General features: G+C 39.9%; 2 protein-coding genes across 2 annotated transcripts; one reads left to right on the top strand and one right to left on the bottom strand.

The window, feature by feature from the left end:
* Window positions 1–463: 463 nt before the first annotated feature.
* On the bottom strand, window positions 464–2,762 carry LOC115762332. Its single transcript, XM_030704497.1, has 4 exons — window positions 2,742–2,762; window positions 936–1,094; window positions 705–878; window positions 464–649 (listed from the first exon to the last, which is right to left on the bottom strand). The coding sequence occupies exons 1-4, from the start codon at window positions 2,760–2,762 to the stop codon at window positions 464–466; spliced, it is 540 nt and encodes a 179-aa protein (XP_030560357.1).
* A 10,140-nt stretch (window positions 2,763–12,902) lies between these two features.
* LOC115762328 lies at window positions 12,903–14,192 on the top strand. The gene is made up of 2 exons (XM_030704494.1): window positions 12,903–12,972; window positions 13,630–14,192. Exons 1-2 carry the CDS (start codon window positions 12,903–12,905, stop codon window positions 14,190–14,192), a joined length of 633 nt encoding a protein of 210 aa, XP_030560354.1.
* The last annotated feature ends 4,740 nt before the right edge of the window (window positions 14,193–18,932 follow it).

Genomic DNA, 18,932 nt, shown 5'->3' with positions numbered 1-18,932 from the left:
TAGTCAAATGTGCCATATCTATTTACAAATATATATTTATGTACATATATTTAATGGAAATCTAACGAGTTTTTAATAGCCACAATTGCACTGTTTATTGTTTTTCGAGCTAACAATATAATTTTCAGAGCCACGCAATTATTGTCAGAGTGCAAGCTGAGCCTACCTCACTTTCTTACACAATGTACATAATTATGCCAATATTATAATTATACCAATATTCTATTACATTGCGCTGCCCGATCTAATAGGCTGGAGCTTCGCTCAATAACAACAAATACTTTTGATTTGCCTTGATCGGAATGGAACAATATCTGACTACAAATGCTAGGCATAAGCAAATAGAGGGCTTGGTATGTAAAAGTAGTTAAATTTCATTTTCTATATGCCTTAGTCGAATATAACCTAAACATAAATTTATATAAATAGCATTAATTGGGGAGTTAAGATCGAGCATTTGATTTTATTCCTTTTTCTTAGTTTTGACCATTTCCTTAACTTGAAAATAATACTTTATAATGCCAACGGATCTTTTGGACCGGTCCATGTAGTTTTCTAAAAGTTTCATGGATATTTTATAGAAGCCCAAAGGGAATCTGGGCAAAAAGCTTTCGTCAATGTACAGATTTCTTGCTATTAGATGTCCCGGCTAAACGAATAAACTTTTGATAATAGTTACTTTTAAATAAACCTAAACAATTTACCCTAATTGGACAGCTGTGATTCACATTCGTGTGTTTCTTCATTATTTTCCAAAATATTGTTCCGTAGGGCATGTAACTCCTTTTGGATATGACATCGCACATATTCACGGTCACGTTGACCAGAAAGGGATGATATCGATTGTTGTCGCTCTTCTTAAAAAGCTCTAATTGCACCTGTATGATCATCGAACACTTTAGACTGGTTTCTAAACGCTTTTCTCGTCTGCTTACCGATGTGTTTGCCAAAGGTGTAATGAGATCACAGTCCATTTGGGCAACCGCTTTATTCCAGTTAACAGCGTTAATGAGACAACTCGAATTTACCGCGAATGCGGGATCGGGAAAGCATTCTATATTTGTGGATTTGTACACTATCTGGGAATTGGGTCTCTATAAAACAAATCTTTGCATGTTATTTGATAGAAGATTTATGAAATTTCCTCAAGGTTTTACCACTTGCGAGAGCTGCGAAACGCAGAGAATAACTACGAATGGTAAATGCATTTACACAACTGGCTGAATTCGTTAAATAATAATATCAATATAACTGCCTTATTTATGTGTGCATATTATATATAATCGAAATTTAACGGGGTTTTAATAGCAAGCATTGCACTGTTAATTGTTTTATTCGAGCTAACAATATAATTTTCATTGCTGGGCAATTATCGTTAGAGTGAAAGCTGAGCCTGCCTCACTTATTTACAGAGTGTTCAAATTTTATAAACAAAGAAGTTAACATAATTATATTATTTGAAGGCTGGAGGTAAATGATTATTTTAAGAACTTTGCTAATGATTCAAGCAGATTTCAAAGAACACGATGCGAATTCCTTTATTAACAAGTTAAATTAATAAGCTTGTCATAGTCGAGTGTGCTGTGCCGGACAATACCCTGTACACAGCTCAATCAAATGCAATGAGCACAAAGTTTAGACTGGACTGAAAGCAGAGTTATCAAGCTACTCTTTAAATATGGCATATGCAAGTTGACGGCTGAGATTGATTTGTTTTAAATGAATGACTAATTATACCCTCAACCCATTGAAAATATATGAACAGGGGTATATTGACTTTGTGCAATGGACGTAACAGGCTGTAGACAGCCCGAATGACCACATAAAGATTATATTAATTCTTGATCGAAATGTTAGTTTGTGTGTTTACCACAAGCAGAAAGAATAATTCTATTTCCTTAATATCAAATAAATTTTAGGATTGCCCTTGGAATTGGAAACTATTCCCCTCCAGAATCATTCATAAAGGTAGAGCCTTGCGCTTTTGTATACATAAACTTCTATATGCCACATTTGGGAACCTAAAGTTTCATAAAGATCGGACTATAAGCACCGAAGTTAATCAAGACTGCATTTCCCATAGATAGCATGGCAAAACTATATATTGAAGAAGAAGCACAGCCCCGGCATAAGAAGCTCAGCTTGCAGCATGCTGGCTTGCGAGTGTGTACATATGTAACAGCAGCTCAGAGCCGAGCACAGGGTATCTCTTGGTCGGGCACGCCCGACTACACTCCTGTATTTGTCGGCTGACTGAATACTGACATCTGATATTATGTTAAGCATATGCATTTGGAATGCTTTACATACAACTCATTAAGTCATATTTAAAGGCTTATCATTTGTTTTAATATTATGCAACCCTCCGTCCGAAATATGATAAATCAATGGGCCCATTGGATAACGAACTAACGATAATTGTTGTGTTTGGCTAGTGGCCGATGGCGGCTGATGACTCGTGGCTTAAATTAAACAATGTAATCCGTGAGATTATGGCCACTGTCAACGGATCTGGCGCTGTTCCAAAAGTCGCTGACGTAGCTGACAGAAGTTGATGATGCCAAAGCGATGGCGACACGTGCACCACTGCCACGCACACAGCCATGCCCATGCCCATGGTCACGGCGAAACGTTAACGGTAACTGCTGCTGCCAGCAGGCAGAAAGTATTGCATAATTTACGGCTGGGCAAAAGCGGAAATATTGACATGGATATGCCAGTCAGTATGGCGTTGTCATTACGCCCGGCGTCGGCGACGCCATTTTGTCTGCCTTAATTAATTAAACTTGATTAACGAAAATTTTATGATTGTCCACTGGCAGCAGGAGGCAATCAATCATGCCCTTGGCCGCCAGGCGGGCAGCTCCCTCTGCGCGCGGGTGTGTTAATTATTTTGCATTAAATATTTATGAGCCCAGAGGGCCCAAAGGGCTGACTAACAACAACAACAACAACAAGAAAAAAAGTGTAAAATTAATTAGGCGTGCGACAAATTAACGACTGACAACAAAAGCAGCAACAACAACAACTGAAGAAAAAAGCGCAATAGTTAATAAATTGTTGTTGCACGTTTTGGCTCAACAGTTGACTGCGCACAACACGTTCTTTTTTGTTTAGCTCAACTGTTGATTTCACGGCCCGCTAGCTCTGCAGATAAACAATTAAAATAAACATGCATTATATTTTTTTAAAATGATTAAAACAAACGAATACCCTGGGGAAAACCATAAAAAAGAATGCCCTCAAGTTAGTTTGAAATAAATGCAAATATAAATAAAAATTATAACAAATGCTTGCATGGAAACCATTTGTGGTTTTTTTTAGATATTATATATTGTTCGTTATTGTATAAAAATACGCCTAGGTAAAAAACCATATTGCTTATTTGCAAAAAGGGTATTCAAAGTCCGGCATTCTGCAGTCTGTTTTTGAATGCTTACAAAAATATGTTTATTTTAATTGAAATATTTATTAGCTAAATCTTTTCACTTAAATGAAACCAAATGTGACATATGCACAATAAGTGCAGCTAAATAAATGCTTAAATAATAATTAATTTTATTATCGGCAAGTTCTAAGTCCCTGAGCGTAGCTTAAACAAGCATAAAATCTGATTATTTGACTTAAGCTTAAACCAAGTGGAAAATAATGAAATAGTTTTAGTTTGAAGAGCATTAGAAACAGGTTTTTATACCCTGAACCCATTAAAAATGTGTATAAGGGTATATTGTATTTGTGCGAAAGCCAAATGTATGTAACAGGCAGAAGGAAGCATCTCCGACCCCATAAAGTATATATATTCTTGATCAGCATCAATAGCCGAGTCGATCTAGCCATGTCCGTCTGTCTGTCTGTCTGTCCGTCTGTCCGTATGTATGAACGCAAGGTACTCATAGCCTATAAAAGCTAAAGACATTTTTAGATGTAGGTGCTCCTAGTGCCTGCGCAGATCGAATTTATTTCTGATAATCTATAACTTACTCCGTTTCCAAGCAATCGATAAAAATCTATATCGATATCCTGTTTTTTGGGCAATTTTTGTAAATAATAAGAGCTAGAGTCACCAAACTTGACATATAGCTTCTAAAATAGAATATATATATGCATTTGATGTTGGAAGAAGAGGGTTCAGGGTATCCCCTAGTCGGGAGCTCCCGACTAGAACCTCTTATTTGTTATAAGCTGGATTTGAGTGTGAAGTCTTAGCTATATGTCGTACCTACATTCGGAATTAATCAGATCAGATAAAGGAACTATCTTTTAATCAAGCTAAAAATGCTTTTAGCATATTATATATAGTTGAGTAAACAATTGTATTCTTAATAATTAGGCTGACTAAGTAGGCCTCATGCGTCATTTAGTCAAGCAGTTAATCAATAAGCAATTATTCGGCACGTAGTAAGAGTAGATGTGAAGCTACTTTCGAAATCGAAAGCTTAACAATGTTTATCATGGGCCAGCCATCATTAATGAGCCGAAATTAATGATGAACGAAATTGAAGAACTCTCGAGTTGCAGCAATAATTATAATAATTTAAGCAACGTCTGTGCTGGAGCCTTCAATAGTTAATGACCAAGTTTGGCTTGGTCGAGTGCTAATTCATGGGCTTTTGGCCTTGTCAGAAACTTATTTAACAAATTTGCACATGTGACAGCTGATCAAACTGGCTAACTGACAGGCTGACAAACGGCAACGAAAACATTTTTTGGTTTGATTCAATTAGCGTTAATTTAAAATGCCAGCATGCGAGTAAAAAAATAGATACTTATATATATATATATATACATGTACACATTTAGTGGAAAATGCAACCCCAATTTTCCACATGACCCGCATCAAAAGTGTTGTTGTTTCTGTGATTTCAAGCAAAGTGTTGATTTGGCCCTATTCGGGCGGGCTGCTGTTGCTATTGCTGTTGTTGTCATTTAGCTGTCACTTTGCCAAGCGTTAACTGATCCATGTGAGTCCAAAATGCCAAAAACAAGAAGTGGAACAACAAAAACAATAGGAACAATTTATTCCCTGTCTGTGGATTCTATTGAAGCAAACTGTGAACTTGTTAGCTTGATTCAGACATGGGCAAAAAAAGGGGACAGCGACCTATAAATATAAACACAATTGCTACTCAGGCAGGCTTGAAATATAATGGGCTAGACGAAATTAGCCGGCGTTGCCCGGCTCAAATGAATAATGTTGGGTTTGCAAATGTTTAAGAAATTAGTATTCAAATAGATGCCCCAAAAGAAGCTCTAAATTTTAATTCTTATTTGTCATGCAATAATTGAATAATGAATGCAAATAACAATTAAAATAAATAATGAATTAATAATACAAATTGACAACCTCTCGCTATTATTAATTAAATAATCTACAAATTAAATAATTAATTGCATTTAATTGTTAATGCAATATTAATTTATATTATTGATGAAATGTTCATTATTCATTATCGCATTTCCCTAATAAAACTTAAAAATTGCGCTGAATTTGAGCTGGCGATCTGCCGCTTGTTGGTTCGACGCGCTGCTGAACGCTTTTCAGCAGCTATTCAGTCAGTCAGGAGGGTCTCTTGTATATGGATTACACTTAATAACAATAAAATACTCATGCGTTTTTTGTGCCCAACTCGTGTATTTCCTATGCAAGCTCAACTCTCGCATTTAGCGCTACAAATGAGCTTATAATGCGTATACGCACAGTGGTGCACAGCAGGTTGGCAGCATATTTTTGATATCATCATCATTGGCGGCAGACTCATAAGCGGCAAGCACATGCGGCCTAAATGCACCATGACAAATGCTTGAGCTGCTTGCCAAACATGAAAACACATTTGTCTAGCCGCAGGCGGGCCTCCATTCGAGTGTGTGTGCGTGTGTGCGTGTGTGTGTAGCGGGTATTTTAAAGGCAGCGCCTGCTAATAGGCCAAGCATTTGTGCGCACTTGCCAACTGACTGCGTCTAAATGCCACACACGCAATTAAATTAAATAACACCATAATTAATTACAGTGTATCTCACACGAGCCAAAGAAAAACAATTCCGTTGCCCAACAGTCTTGATTTGTTAGCAACATTCGGTGGCACGCACTCGCCTTGCCACAACGAAAAGGTAGGTGTTAATGCTCGCCGGGGCCAACACCATTCATTATTAAAGCGTTTGTGTGTGTGTGAGTGTGTGTGTGTGTCTGGCCGGCTTGAAATAAAGAATGATTTATGTTGCAAACGCCGGCCACGCATGTTCGTTCTCACAATTAAACTTTGACCCCAGTTGCTTGGTTTTCGTTTCTATATATATATATATATATTTTTTTGGCACTTCCTTTCGTTGCAATTTGTACCCTACACAAATGGAATTTTATATAAATGAAAGAAACGCGTCTAAAATAATTTTTTTTTAAACGCAGTTGATTTTTTTGGAATTTAACCAGTCTTAAAGCTATGCGAATTCCAGCTCGAACTTGGGTTCTTAAGCAGCTATTAGCTTGATAGGGTTTGAGCCAGCGACCTTCCGATTGCTGGTCAAACACTCAGACATTAAAACGTATCTTACGAGCTAACATACTATACATACTATACATACTATACATACTATACATACTATACATACTATACATACTATACATACTATACATACTATACATACTATACATACTATACATACTAAACATACCATACATACTATACATAATATACATACTGCACATACTATACATACTAAAAGTTCACTGCTCGGTAGGGTATTCAATGAAACCATGTTTCGAACTCAAGCATTTTCAGCACTCTGATGAGAAGCCGACAGTTCAACGATTTCTTATTGGCAAAGTTTAAGACGGGAGCAAAACTAAGCGGCAGCAAATGCTGAAGTGCTGCGGGGCATAAAGTGTATCATAAATTAAAACATTATGATTACGAGAGCGATGCACAAAAGCGCACAAATCAATGGGCCATAACTCATAATGCAACTTATGGCAATTTGGCAATAAATGCCCAAATGGCTGCATTGATTGCCAATATTCATATATGTATATAATTTTTATATATAAACTTGGTCGGGGCGTCATCAAAAGCTGAATGTGCCGGCCATCAAAGCCCGGCTGCAAACTTATCAGCGATACAGATACTGAGTACTCGTTATACTCACTCGTAATACTCATAGTACTCGTTATATCAAAAAATTGCATGCATAAATGCGCTTAATGTGAACAAGTGGGTAACGAGCAGGAGTTACTGCTGACTGCCGACTGCCAACTGCTGCTGCAACAGCCTTGGCCCCGCCCACTCAAAGTGTTATCATCACGCCTGTTTTATCTCTTGCTGCTGAAATATGCCCACGTCCGTCGTTGGACGCCACAGTTTCCCGCCACGACTCGGCGTTGCATGCTCTTTTGGCCTGCTGCAGCATAAAAGCCACTGAGGCATGCAACATAAAACGCAAGCAACAAACCACTAAAGCTGGCTTCAGGCGAGTGAGCCGGGCGTAGCAGATACCCTGTACTTACTATAGAATTTTCTGTTCGCACTTTCTTTAACATAAACATACTTATTTTAATACTATTTCCGGAATTTAGATTTCGTGCCAGATTTTAAGGCTATTTGTCTATGAGAATTATTATTTTTGCCAAAAATATACCACGCATATATTCCCTTCAGTTCAACATTTAATCGATGCCTGTCACATACCTTTGCTCCACTTTAATATACCTCTCGTAAACCACTTTTTGGTTACAGGGTATGTTAAGGTAAATGAATATTCTTCTGCTACTTGCATAATGTTGCGCATTTTTTTCGAGTGTTTCGCGCAGATGAGAACGCAACACAGATGGTTTATTAAATCAGCGGACAGATATAAAAGACAATGGCCAGATAAGAGCTGCTTGCCATAAAATGAAAATTATGGAAACAGAAAGGTGCTCTACTGCTCCAGGTTCCGCACCGTATATACCCTGACAGAAATATGCGTAGCCTTTTAGAGATCCGGTTTGTATTCGGAAATTAAAGACGCGTTCATTTTGTGAAAATGAATTTTTATAGGGATGCTAGAAAATGAGTTTGAAGCTGATTACATGGTAAGCAAGAAGCTTGCACACAATCAATTTCCGCCCATTTTCCACAGTTTGGGATGGAATTTTCAGCAGCGTTGAAACGCGTTATCAATATGTTCTCTCGCGAAACTGGAAGCCAAATAATTGGTGACCCACTTCGTACACTTAGGAGTAGAATTAACGATAGGTGTAAAAATACGACTCACTTTTTATAAAAATCTTTGAAAACGGTTTCAAAACTGAATCATTCCACCTGTTTTCCACAGTTGCTTTGGAATTTGCTATATGAAAATAAGTTAGAAGCGATACTTGAAACCAAATAATGACTCACCCCCCATTGCAGCACGACTCAAATGAATATTTTTAGGGATCTTAGAAAATATGTCTGAAGTGTTCGCTCACAGGTTGCATAAAATCGTTTCCGCCAATTTTCAACAGTTGCTGGTGGAATTTCCAAATTCCAAAAAGTTCTTCTCTAGAGTTTTTGACAGCAAAAAATCGTTTTACTTAGAAGTTGATCCCACGAAAACTGTGAGCACACTCAAATTGATGTTCATGCATGATGTTGAGGTGGAAATCTCTCCAACAACTCTTAACCCCACATTCCACCAAGGAGGGTTGGTTTCCCAGTACACAAAGTTATATATGTATATTGTAATGGAGGTATCTTTGTAACGCAAGCCTGGCATAATTAGTGTTTGTTCTGAGTATAAATCAAGGTCTTATTGTCGATAACATTGACGCGGCATGAACAAGAATAGTTAATAATTTGATCGGATTGTTGAAAGTACATATTTTATTACATCTGAGCACTATGTATTATACATGGCATTGTCGCCCTGTTTACCCCATCATCGCCCTGTCTTCTCGGAATCGCAGTGCATATCAGATCAGAAGCCAGACCGTGCAAAAGTCTCAATCAGTTTTGTTGCGTTGCGCAAATATTTGCAAAATTTCTGTATAAATATATTTATGGTATATACATATTTTTTGTGGCTCGTTAAGTATGAGGCAAAGCCGATTATGCCGCACGTTGCGGCATGCCTACGACCAAAAGCCTGCTCTGCTTCGGCTTCAGCTCAGCGACTGCTTGACAAGCTTGTGGCAGCAGCAGCAGCATCAGCAGCAGCTGATTAATGAGCTGCAAATGATGTTGTGCGCCCGAGCGCAGCGCGTAAATCACAAACAATTGGGCAAAGGAGAGTGGAGGGGGCCAAGAGGAATGTGAGAGGGTGTTATGCTTGGGGCGCAGCATGCAACATGTGAGACAACAAAATTGTAAACATGTTGCTAATGGTGTTGTTGATGTTGATGCTGATGTTGATGTTGATGTTCATGTGGCATTGGCATTCTTGAAGTGCGCAGCCAACTTGGCATTCGATGCGTTTCACTTGTTGCGCCGCAGCTGTTGCACTTATCTCTCCATACGCTGTACACGACTTGTTAAACGGGCATATTGCCAGCCAGAAAATGTTCAAATGTACGTAGCTTGAGTAAGAAAGCAGCTGCGTTGAAAACAGTCGAACTAGCCATAGCTAGAGGCTTCGAATATAGTTTCTGCTTTACACGGCTGGAGAAAAATGCAAGAGCTAGATTCATAAAACTTGTAGGTATGCATATACATAATAAAAATCTAGTACTTTTTGAATGAATTCCTTTTTCTAAAACTTCCTGTTCAGGTTAGAGCCTTGCGCCTTGCTGTACACCTTATTTTCTATCCCATATTCATGCTCTGATTATTTTATGCAGATCGGGTTATAAACATCGAAGTTATTCAAGACTGCATTTCCTAGCCTCAGTTTGAGGGTCACAGTCGGACAGTTTGAAAGTCATTTCCCTTTCACACTTTAAACAGAGTATTGTGCAGTTGTGTCACAGTGCGTGGCAAACACTTTTACTTGTTGTTATTTATGCGGCCAAAGAGACAGCGCATCGCCTGACACTTTGTCTGCCACAACGCCCCAATTGCCACGCCCATGCTTGGAGGCGGCCAAAGTTTGAAATGCCTTGGCAATTGGCAGACGCAACGCGGACGAAACATTGGCTTAAAGGCGTTGCGTTATAAAAGCCGAAAAGTTTTTATGCAGCAGTTAACAGCTATACCGAAACTTGTACGTGGCCAAATAAAAAATGCAACACCCCAAGAGGGAGGGGGGAAGGGGTATAATGGGGCTGCCACTCAAATGGGATATACAATATGCTGCACGGCTCTAGACCCAGTTAAGAACTCGTGCAGTTAGTTGTCTGGCCATGAAAGCGGCTTATGGCTTAATAAGTACTTGCAGCTGCAACAAAGCCAAATGTTAGCTTATAAGTTGCCAAAAAAAATAATAGAAAAGAATGCTAACAAGCAGGAAAATGCTCGTATGCCAATGAGGGACGAGGAGCACGGGGTGCGGGAGGATGGTGGCTGTTACCTTTTGACATGGTTCGGTTTCCGTTTGCCACAGCTCACTGCAATCACAAATATTAATATTTTTGTTTGCCAAACAAATAAAAAGAACAAGAGGTTTTCTTTTCTTTTGAAAGGTCTTCAATGATAGCCAAAATTGTGACTTATATAAGAAGGCACAATAAGTGGGTAGGTAAAAGTCAAGGGTCGAGAAACCTCTCGACTTGCTCAGCACTCGAGAACACAGTTGCCTCAAAAGATAATTTATCAATACAAATGGAGAACAAATGCCAACTAAGTATATTAGACCCTCTTTTAAGGAGGGTCCTAAAAGGAACCTTACACAATGCCGTGACTAAGAAGCTCGACTCAAATGTTGAAGATGGCGTATTGAAAGACCTTATAGAGTTGCGAAGATATAGATATAGATATAGATATAGATATAGATATAGATATAGATATAGATATAGATATAGATATAGATATAGATATAGATATATATAGATATAGATATAGATATAGATATAGATATAGATATAGATATAGATATAGATATAGATATAGATATAGATATAGATATAGATATAGATATAGATATAGATATAGATATAGATATAGATATAGATATAGATATAGATATAGATATAGATATAGATATAGATATAGATATAGATATAGATATAGATATAGAATAGATATAGATATAGATATAGATATAGATAGATATAGATATAGATATAGATATAGATATAGATATAGATAGATATAGATATAGATATAGATATAGATATAGATATAGATATAGATATAGATATAGATATAGATATAGATATAGATAGATATAGATATAGATATAGATATAGATATAGATATAGATATAGATATAGATATAGATATAGATATAGATATAGATATAGATATAGATATAGATATAGATATAGATATAGTAGCGTGTGTTGTCAGACTTAGATGCCAAATTGATCTAGAGGGAGTGGGAAATACGGCTAAATCAGTTTAAAATTTATACATGAATTTAGCGATTTTTCCACACATGCGGAATTAATTATTAAATATTATAATTATAGTTAAAATGCCCTTAAGCTGAGGTCAATGAAGCCCCTTCTTCAAATAATAAATTAGAATCGGTTTCTTTGATTGAAACAAATTTGTTTTTACGTTTTAAATGATACTCTATATACTTTATAGTCTCAGTTCAGCTCAGTCTGTATATTTTAATGTTATTTCAAGTTTTTAGCCAGAAGCTTAGAATGGGGCCTAGACTATTTATTTATTTATATTTTTAATATTGTTTTAATTATTATTATTATTTGGCATTATTATTGTTATTATTTTTAATAATATTGCTATAGCATGTCGCATATTTTGAAAGGGTAAACCATAGTCGTTAACTGGCATTTTACGCGCTTAGGTTGAGTTCTGCTAAACGTGAAAGTTGTAAGAAATTCTCTCTGGGGGGGAATTTTATTAATTGTAGGCTTATAAGCGGGAGCTCTGCTTTATGATTAATGAAGCTGCAAATGAATTCTCAAAAATCGGGCTGCCATATAAATTAGGTATTCTCGGCCAGAAGAGCTGCAAATGCTTGAAGATGCCGCCGCGCCAAACTCTGCTGCTTTGCGTTGTCAGCTCTTGCCTGATGGCAACAGTTACAGGTGAATTTGGCTGACGAAATGAGTTGAGGAATATGAACTGAAACATTTTGTGCTCAATTTTAGGCAGACAGCTGAAGCACATTCATGAGCTGCAGCAGCAGCAGCAGGAGCAGCAGGAAGCTGGACGCTCTGTAAGAAGCGGACTCGCTGCACTCTCCGGCTATGCGCTGGGCCTAAGCCAGGCGTTGATGGGCGTATTTGTCTACGATGTGATAACAGCGAATGTGAGCGAAAGTGAAACGGACAATGCCGGAGAGCAACAACAACGACAACAACAACAACAGGTGTGCATCGGCGGACGCAGCTACGATCATAAAGAACCATATGGGAATGAGGTCTACAATGAGGCGGATCGCCAACTAGATATAGTCACAGATACAGATACAGATACAGATACATTTGCATATACAGATACAGATACATTTGCAGATACAGTTACAGCTACATCTGCTGACACAGATACAGATAGCCCAATGGCTGCTGATGACACAACCAGCGCTGCGCATTTAAATATATTAAATTGTTTTGTTTTCTAGATAAAGTTTGAAGCTGAGCTTTGATTTTTGTGCCCAGAACCGGTTACAGCTGGCCGTTGGCCCATTTGTGGTCGCGGCTCAGTCAAGGGTCAAGCGAGTGTAAAACGTTTTTGTCTCAAATTTTGCATATGCAAAACGGGCGGCTGTTCGTCGACTTTCTTTGTGGGTTCTTGGCAATAAAAGTTGCGCAGCACCTGCCGATTGGTTTCAGTTAACACGCGCGCGGTTCGCGGTCAACAGCTTCTTTCTGCGTCTGAGCCATGAAAACGCCAACAGCACTCTGGGCCATTGCCCTAATCGGTCTGAGTTCATTGCTGACAACAGTTGCTGGTGAGTGGATTTGAGGAGTTGCCATCAATTTGGCATTAGTAAGGTATTAAACATTGCCTTACGCGGGCATCAGCTGGATACTAACCTGTCTTTAAACAAACCCAACTTTAAGCCTGACGTTCAGTATGGTTTTACATCTGGCTTTGATCAGGATTTCAATAAGAACATGACAAGAACATTAAGGCTTTAAGTCCGACTCTAAGTGCTGCCACCCACATGGATTATAACTTAGCTTTAATGTGGTATTAATTCCGACTTTAAACTTGGTCTTAAGCCTGACTGTTACCAGGCCCTTAACTCGACTTTAAGCTTGGCTTTGTGCCTGGCTTTTAACAGGCCTCTGACTTTAATTAAAGTCTGACTATTAGTTAGGCTTTGAACCTAGCTTTAAGTCTGACTTTAAGCTCTGCCTTTAACCAGAGGCTTAACATGAATTAAAGCTGATAACTTGACTTTTTACTAGGCTTTAAGTCTGATTTTAAACTCTGCATTAAGATTGTCTTTAACCTGGCTTTAAGCCTAACTTTAGTCAGTTCTGACTTGTTCTTTTACCGTAGTTTACACTTAACCTTAAACCTCTTAATAGGCCTGGCTTTAATCGGCCTTTCAACCTTATTTTGTACTCGGCTTTTAACCTTGCTTCTGTAACCCTTTCAGCGGGTCGCCTGACGTTGCGTCCGCTGTCGCCGCAGGAGTTGCGTCGCGCCTTGACTGAGGCGGGCCTCCCGGACGCTGAGCTGGCGCCCATGGGCCGTGCCACGCCCTCAGCTTTTGCAGGTCTCGGCGGCTATGCCTTGGGCCTGGCCAACGGCCTGGGCGGCGCCCTGATTTTCGATCTGCTGACCTCCAACGAGACAGCGGCCTATGTGACCAATCTGATCAACTCCCTAAACACCACAACAACGAATACTGGCAGCGGCAACGGGGGAACCACGCAGGAAGTCTGCTTCGCCAGTCGCAGCCTGGACGGAGACCAGCAGCAGCTGGGGCGAAGCTCCGATCAATACGAGGATATCAACGATGATGTCTTCGATTATGAGGATGACGATGCTGATGACTTCAGCTCGGCGGCGGAGCGCCAGGTGGACGACTATATCAGCTCCGATTATGCGGACGCGGGCGGCAACGGACTCACGTGCATCGTGGTGAACAGAGGTCGCGCCGTTCTGCGGCATAGACGCAGCGCAGGCTACGCGGAAAACAGCAGGACGCCGGTATAAACGTCCTCGTCTATGTTGTCAGAATAAATTTTAATCGATATTTATTAATTTAGGGCTTTAGTCCATTAAAGTTTAAATTAAACACGAACTAGGCGTGGCACGTGCCATGATGATCGCATGACATGTGCATTTCGAGTGTGGTCTTAAATAATAAAACGGACAATGGGGCAGGCCTAAAAGCCTTTCAAAGTTAGCCAACTACACTGACAGAAAAGTGCAAGGGATTTGTAAAGAAAGGGTTGCCAAAAGCCGGCCTAGCTGCGAGCATCCTAACGAAGCTTTTATTTCAAGCACTTTTGCCCAAGCGAAACTCCCAAACAAAAGACTTAAATGCAGCACTTAATTCCAGAAATTGTTGTGCTGGCTTTGCAAATGTTTTAGGCTTTTTTTAAGCATGCAAACGCTTGTTTAAATTATTTTTTTCATATCCTATATTCCCAAGTATATTTTCTACTTTATTTAAGCAAAGTCACTTGAAATTCAATAAGAAACGGAAATTGAATTTTACACCCAGGCATAAAAGTAGTTTGTATGTTATGTTTTTCGCTCAGTGCACATATCTATAGCTTGATTGAATTTCTCGCTTGGCTGATTTCATCAAAACGAGCCCAAAAGCCAGTGGGGCGACTGCAGAGGGGCAGCGGGGGTGTTGGGGTTGCGGCGGGTGTTTGTGGGTGCCAATGTAAAAGGTTTTAGTCAATGCATATGTCACCATTTGCAGTGTCATGCCTAGACACACTTCCACACACACACGCACACATAGCTATATATAAATTAATGCAAACAGCCACGCATACCCCTTGGCTGGCCACACACTCACGCACACACACGCACACACGGAAGCATGGAGCAACAAACAGACGGCTTATGTAAACATTGAAATGTCATTGCCGGCACAGTTCAATGGCCGTGCCCATAAATCCTGGCCGCAATTTATTAACTTTAACACTGGGCAATGTCAACGCAGTTCCTGGACAACGCACGCACACATCCTTGCCGCACATCCTGCGGCATCCCATTTTGATTTGCCATTGATTTTGATGAGAAATTTATGTGGCCAAAGGACCCCCAAATACTGTTCCCACCAGCAACAGCTACTGCTGCCGGAAAACATGACATTAGGCCCACAATATTAACCCAATATTTGGGCTTAGGCTTTTCTTTTTCTTGGGCCAACTGCAGGTGCTGAGGTCTGATGGCCAAATGGCTATTGCATTAGCTGTCATTAATTATTTATGCTAATGCGTTAAAAGCTATTTTCTACTGGCTTGCAGTCGAGTTGATTTCATTAAAGAAGTTTTGTAGTTGAAAAGCACAATTTAGATGCAGACTCAATAGGGAGAGAGTAGGAAATAAATATAGGAAACAATAACTTTGCTGAGAGAGAGAGAGGGAAAGAGAGGGAGAGAGAGAGAGAGAGAGAGAGAGAGAGAGAGAGAGGGAGAGTGAGAGACACAGAGAATAGAGCGAAGATATGGATATATCGAAAATATGTGAATTATAGAAAGAGAGTCATAGACGGAAAGAAAGCGACAGAGAGAACGGAGAGAGAGAGAGACAGAGAGAGAGAGAGAGAGAGAAGTAGAGGGTTATGGAAAGGAGGAATGAAAGGATAGATATCGCTTAGAGACTCAGAAGGACTAACAAAGACGGAGAGAGAGAGAGTGAGATGGAGAGAAAGAGACGCATGGGGAAAGAAGTAGCATGGAATATAGATCTATGAAAGGCAGATAGAGTCATCTGTTCAACGTAATGGAAGTAAAGACAAAATAGCCAGAAATGTAGATACTTCGAGGGGCAGAGAGAGAGAAAAGGGGTTAGAGAGACACATGTTAATGCATTAAAAGAGATAAGTTGCAGAAGAGAGCAAGAGCTAAATAGATAGAATGTAAATAGAGAAAAAGAGAGTGAGAGAAACAAATATGATTACATTTATCGAATATCAAATATATAGATATTATAATGATAAGCCCCATACTATAAACATGGCATAAAGATGGAACCGTTTTCTTGGTGGAGCCACAAAATAAATCTTTGAATGCTTAAGCTTAAGAATCAAATCAAAAAGCAATTAAAGCTGACTGAAACTGTGTTCACTACCAACACACATGCACACACAAGCACACACATACACACTCCCACACAGACACACACACACATGCATAGAAATTAGCTGCTAAGTATTTCACATGCGATATTCATGTGCTGAAAGCAGCGAAAACAACATTTGGAGTCGCAACCGGAGCCAAAGGAGCCACAATTCGAATCCTGGCGACAGGACTCGCCCTCTCTCTCTCTACCTCTCTCACGCTCTCTTTCTCGCCCACATTCTCTTGCCCACTTTGGCAATGTGGCACTAAATGCGCTAAATTACAAACTAAATGCCGCAAGTGCCGCCTCTGGGCATGGTCAGGATTACACAAATGAACGCCTTAGGCCGGAAGCAGGATGCGGCGCTGGAGCGAGAGGCGTGGCCGGGCACGCCGAAATTGCGGCCCAAAACTGTCGACAGCCGATGACATTTGAGCGATAAGAAAAACTGTTGTGTGGCTTTAGTAAAAGCTAGTCGAGGGTTTTGCAAATCGCTGGTTGGGGTCGGGATTGGGGTTGGGGCTGGTTGTGGGGTTGGCTCGGGGTTGAGCAGCAGAAGCCAAAGGCAAATGTTGTTGCTGCTTGTATTAAGTATGCAGGCGTGTTGAAGTATCACGCACACAAACACACACACACACACACACATACGCAAATGAATAGGAAATGTTGTTGGTGTTGTTGTTGTTGTTTGCGGCACTGAAATGTTTACAGTTATTTTTACAGCATTGAAAATTGTTTTAAATGTTAATGTCGCATGTTGTTGCTGCCTGCTGCCACTTGCCACAATAAAATGGGGCGTGTGCCGCCCGCCCACTTGGCCAACGCACGCACTTGCAGCGGCAGGCTCTTGTGTTGCGTGCCGCAAAATCCCAGAACAAACAAATAATTGAGACGCCTGTGCACACACACGCACACACACACACACACGCACTTGTGTGCACTCGTGTTAAATTATGCGGGCTTTGGGTTTTATTGCATTTGCCGCTCATTTCTTGAGCTTTGTTTTGCTTTCTTTTTCTCTTCTTTTGCCTTGCCTGCTTTTGTTTTGTTGCTTTGCTTTTGTTTTAAGGGCCTCATGCCACCTGGCCAAGCGGCAGGTGCGCTGCGAGAATCATCTGTTAAGTCGCCAAGTCCAAATGTGCCGCACACACACACACACACGCACACACACACACACGAACAAACACACATATCTCATGCATCGTTGCCCCCCGACGAGCACTTGAGGCGCGTTGTGCGGGTTGATAAAGGGGGGAGGGCAAGGGGGCTAACAGCTGCTGTTTGGCATTTCAATTAATGGCACTTGCGATGGCGAAAAAAAATAAACCTAAGAGCAGCTCCAGTCTTGAATGTGCTCGACTGCTTGTTACCCTGCAGATGGAGCCGAAATTCCAAGAGATAATTTCACACTTATTTAAATATCCTACAAAAATAAAAGAATCGCGTACTTACCCAGCAATATAATAGGAAAAATTCATTCCTGTTTTAAACATTATCCAAACGTATTCAAATGTTCAATTATTTTCCAAAGCTGTAAGTATACGAAATATGGAAATCAATTTGTATCAAATGGTTTTCTTTGGGCTCAATAAGTGATATATAATTGATCTAAGTGTGATTCACGGTAATCATGACTTGCTTTTACAATCCATTTGCCCAGAAGGCGGAATGGAATATTTATCGATAATTATCGGTTGTCGAATAAGGAGCTGACTATCGAAAATTGAAAGAAACTTGATCTCCATATGTTTAACAATAATTAAAATAATATGTTTAAGCTGTGAGATATGATTAAATACTTTAAACGGCATTTATCGATATTTATCGATTTCGAGAATCTTTAAAATACTTTAAAATTAATTAGGAATGCACTTCGAGAACTGATAAGTCCTGACATCGACACACGAACGGTTAGAATAATATTTGCTAGATCGACTCAGACCCTATATAGATCCCATATCATCTATGAGCTGGCAGATACTCTGCCTATTGCACCTGCTAAACTGCAAAATGCCTTTTTACTTGCAAACACTTTCACTGGGTAAACAGTATGAAAAAAAAAAAGTGGAAATATGCCCGAACAACCCTTCATGACCCTTCATAGGCATAAGGGTCATCACTTTCGCTTTCGACAGACGATTTACTGCGCGGGTGGAGTAGGTGGGTGGGAGGCGGGAGTCGGGTTGGACTGGCGGTAGGGTTGCTGCACTCTAATGAAGCCATCGCAGGGCAAAGCCCAAAGCAACCCTCAGCTGCGGTGCTACGCTTTGGCCAGTGTCAACAACGTCGCGCGATATCATTGCAATTCGTGCGACACGTGACCGCAAGAAATCCGGCTGAGTGTTGGATATTGCTCGATGACGGGCAGGGGGGGAGGGAGCACTTCGTGTGGAGAGGGTATGCTGGGCTCTTAATAGATTTTTGATTTGTTTTGTGCCCGTCGCAATCCAATTGTGCGCGCGGCGCGTGCGACGCTGATTCGAATAATGATTTGCCAAATGCTGCAAATTTATGCGACTTCCTTGTCTATATATTTATATATATATGTATCAATACGTTAACGGTACACGCTATCGATATCGTGTTAAAGCAGCCGAATAATTCAATAAGGGAATCACGCAAACCGACAAAAACAAACAGACTGAAGAC

The sequence above is a fragment of the Drosophila novamexicana genome, unplaced genomic scaffold (assembly GCF_003285875.2).
Source record: "Drosophila novamexicana strain 15010-1031.04,08,12 unplaced genomic scaffold, DnovRS2.1 tig00000564-arrow-pilon, whole genome shotgun sequence".
In the NCBI taxonomy this organism is placed as follows: Eukaryota; Metazoa; Arthropoda; class Insecta; order Diptera; family Drosophilidae; genus Drosophila; species Drosophila novamexicana.
Note: the sequence above shows the minus strand (reverse complement) of the source record. Positions and strands in the feature narration are given on the sequence as shown.

Excerpts from the sequence above, each read along its gene's own strand:
- LOC115762332 (XM_030704497.1), bottom strand. The coding sequence starts at position 2,762 with ATGGCGTCGCCGACGCCGGGC. Across the intron at positions 1,095-2,741 it reads TGGCGTCGCCGACGCCGGGC|AGACCCAATTCCCAGATAGT; the intron begins GTAATGACAACG and ends TTTGTTTTATAG. Across the intron at positions 879-935 it reads CACCTTTGGCAAACACATCG|GTGCAATTAGAGCTTTTTAA; the intron begins GTAAGCAGACGA and ends ATGATCATACAG.
- LOC115762328 (XM_030704494.1), top strand. The coding sequence starts at position 12,903 with ATGAAAACGCCAACAGCACTCTGGGCCATTGCCCTAATCGGTCTGAGT. Across the intron at positions 12,973-13,629 it reads ATTGCTGACAACAGTTGCTG|CGGGTCGCCTGACGTTGCGT; the intron begins GTGAGTGGATTT and ends TAACCCTTTCAG.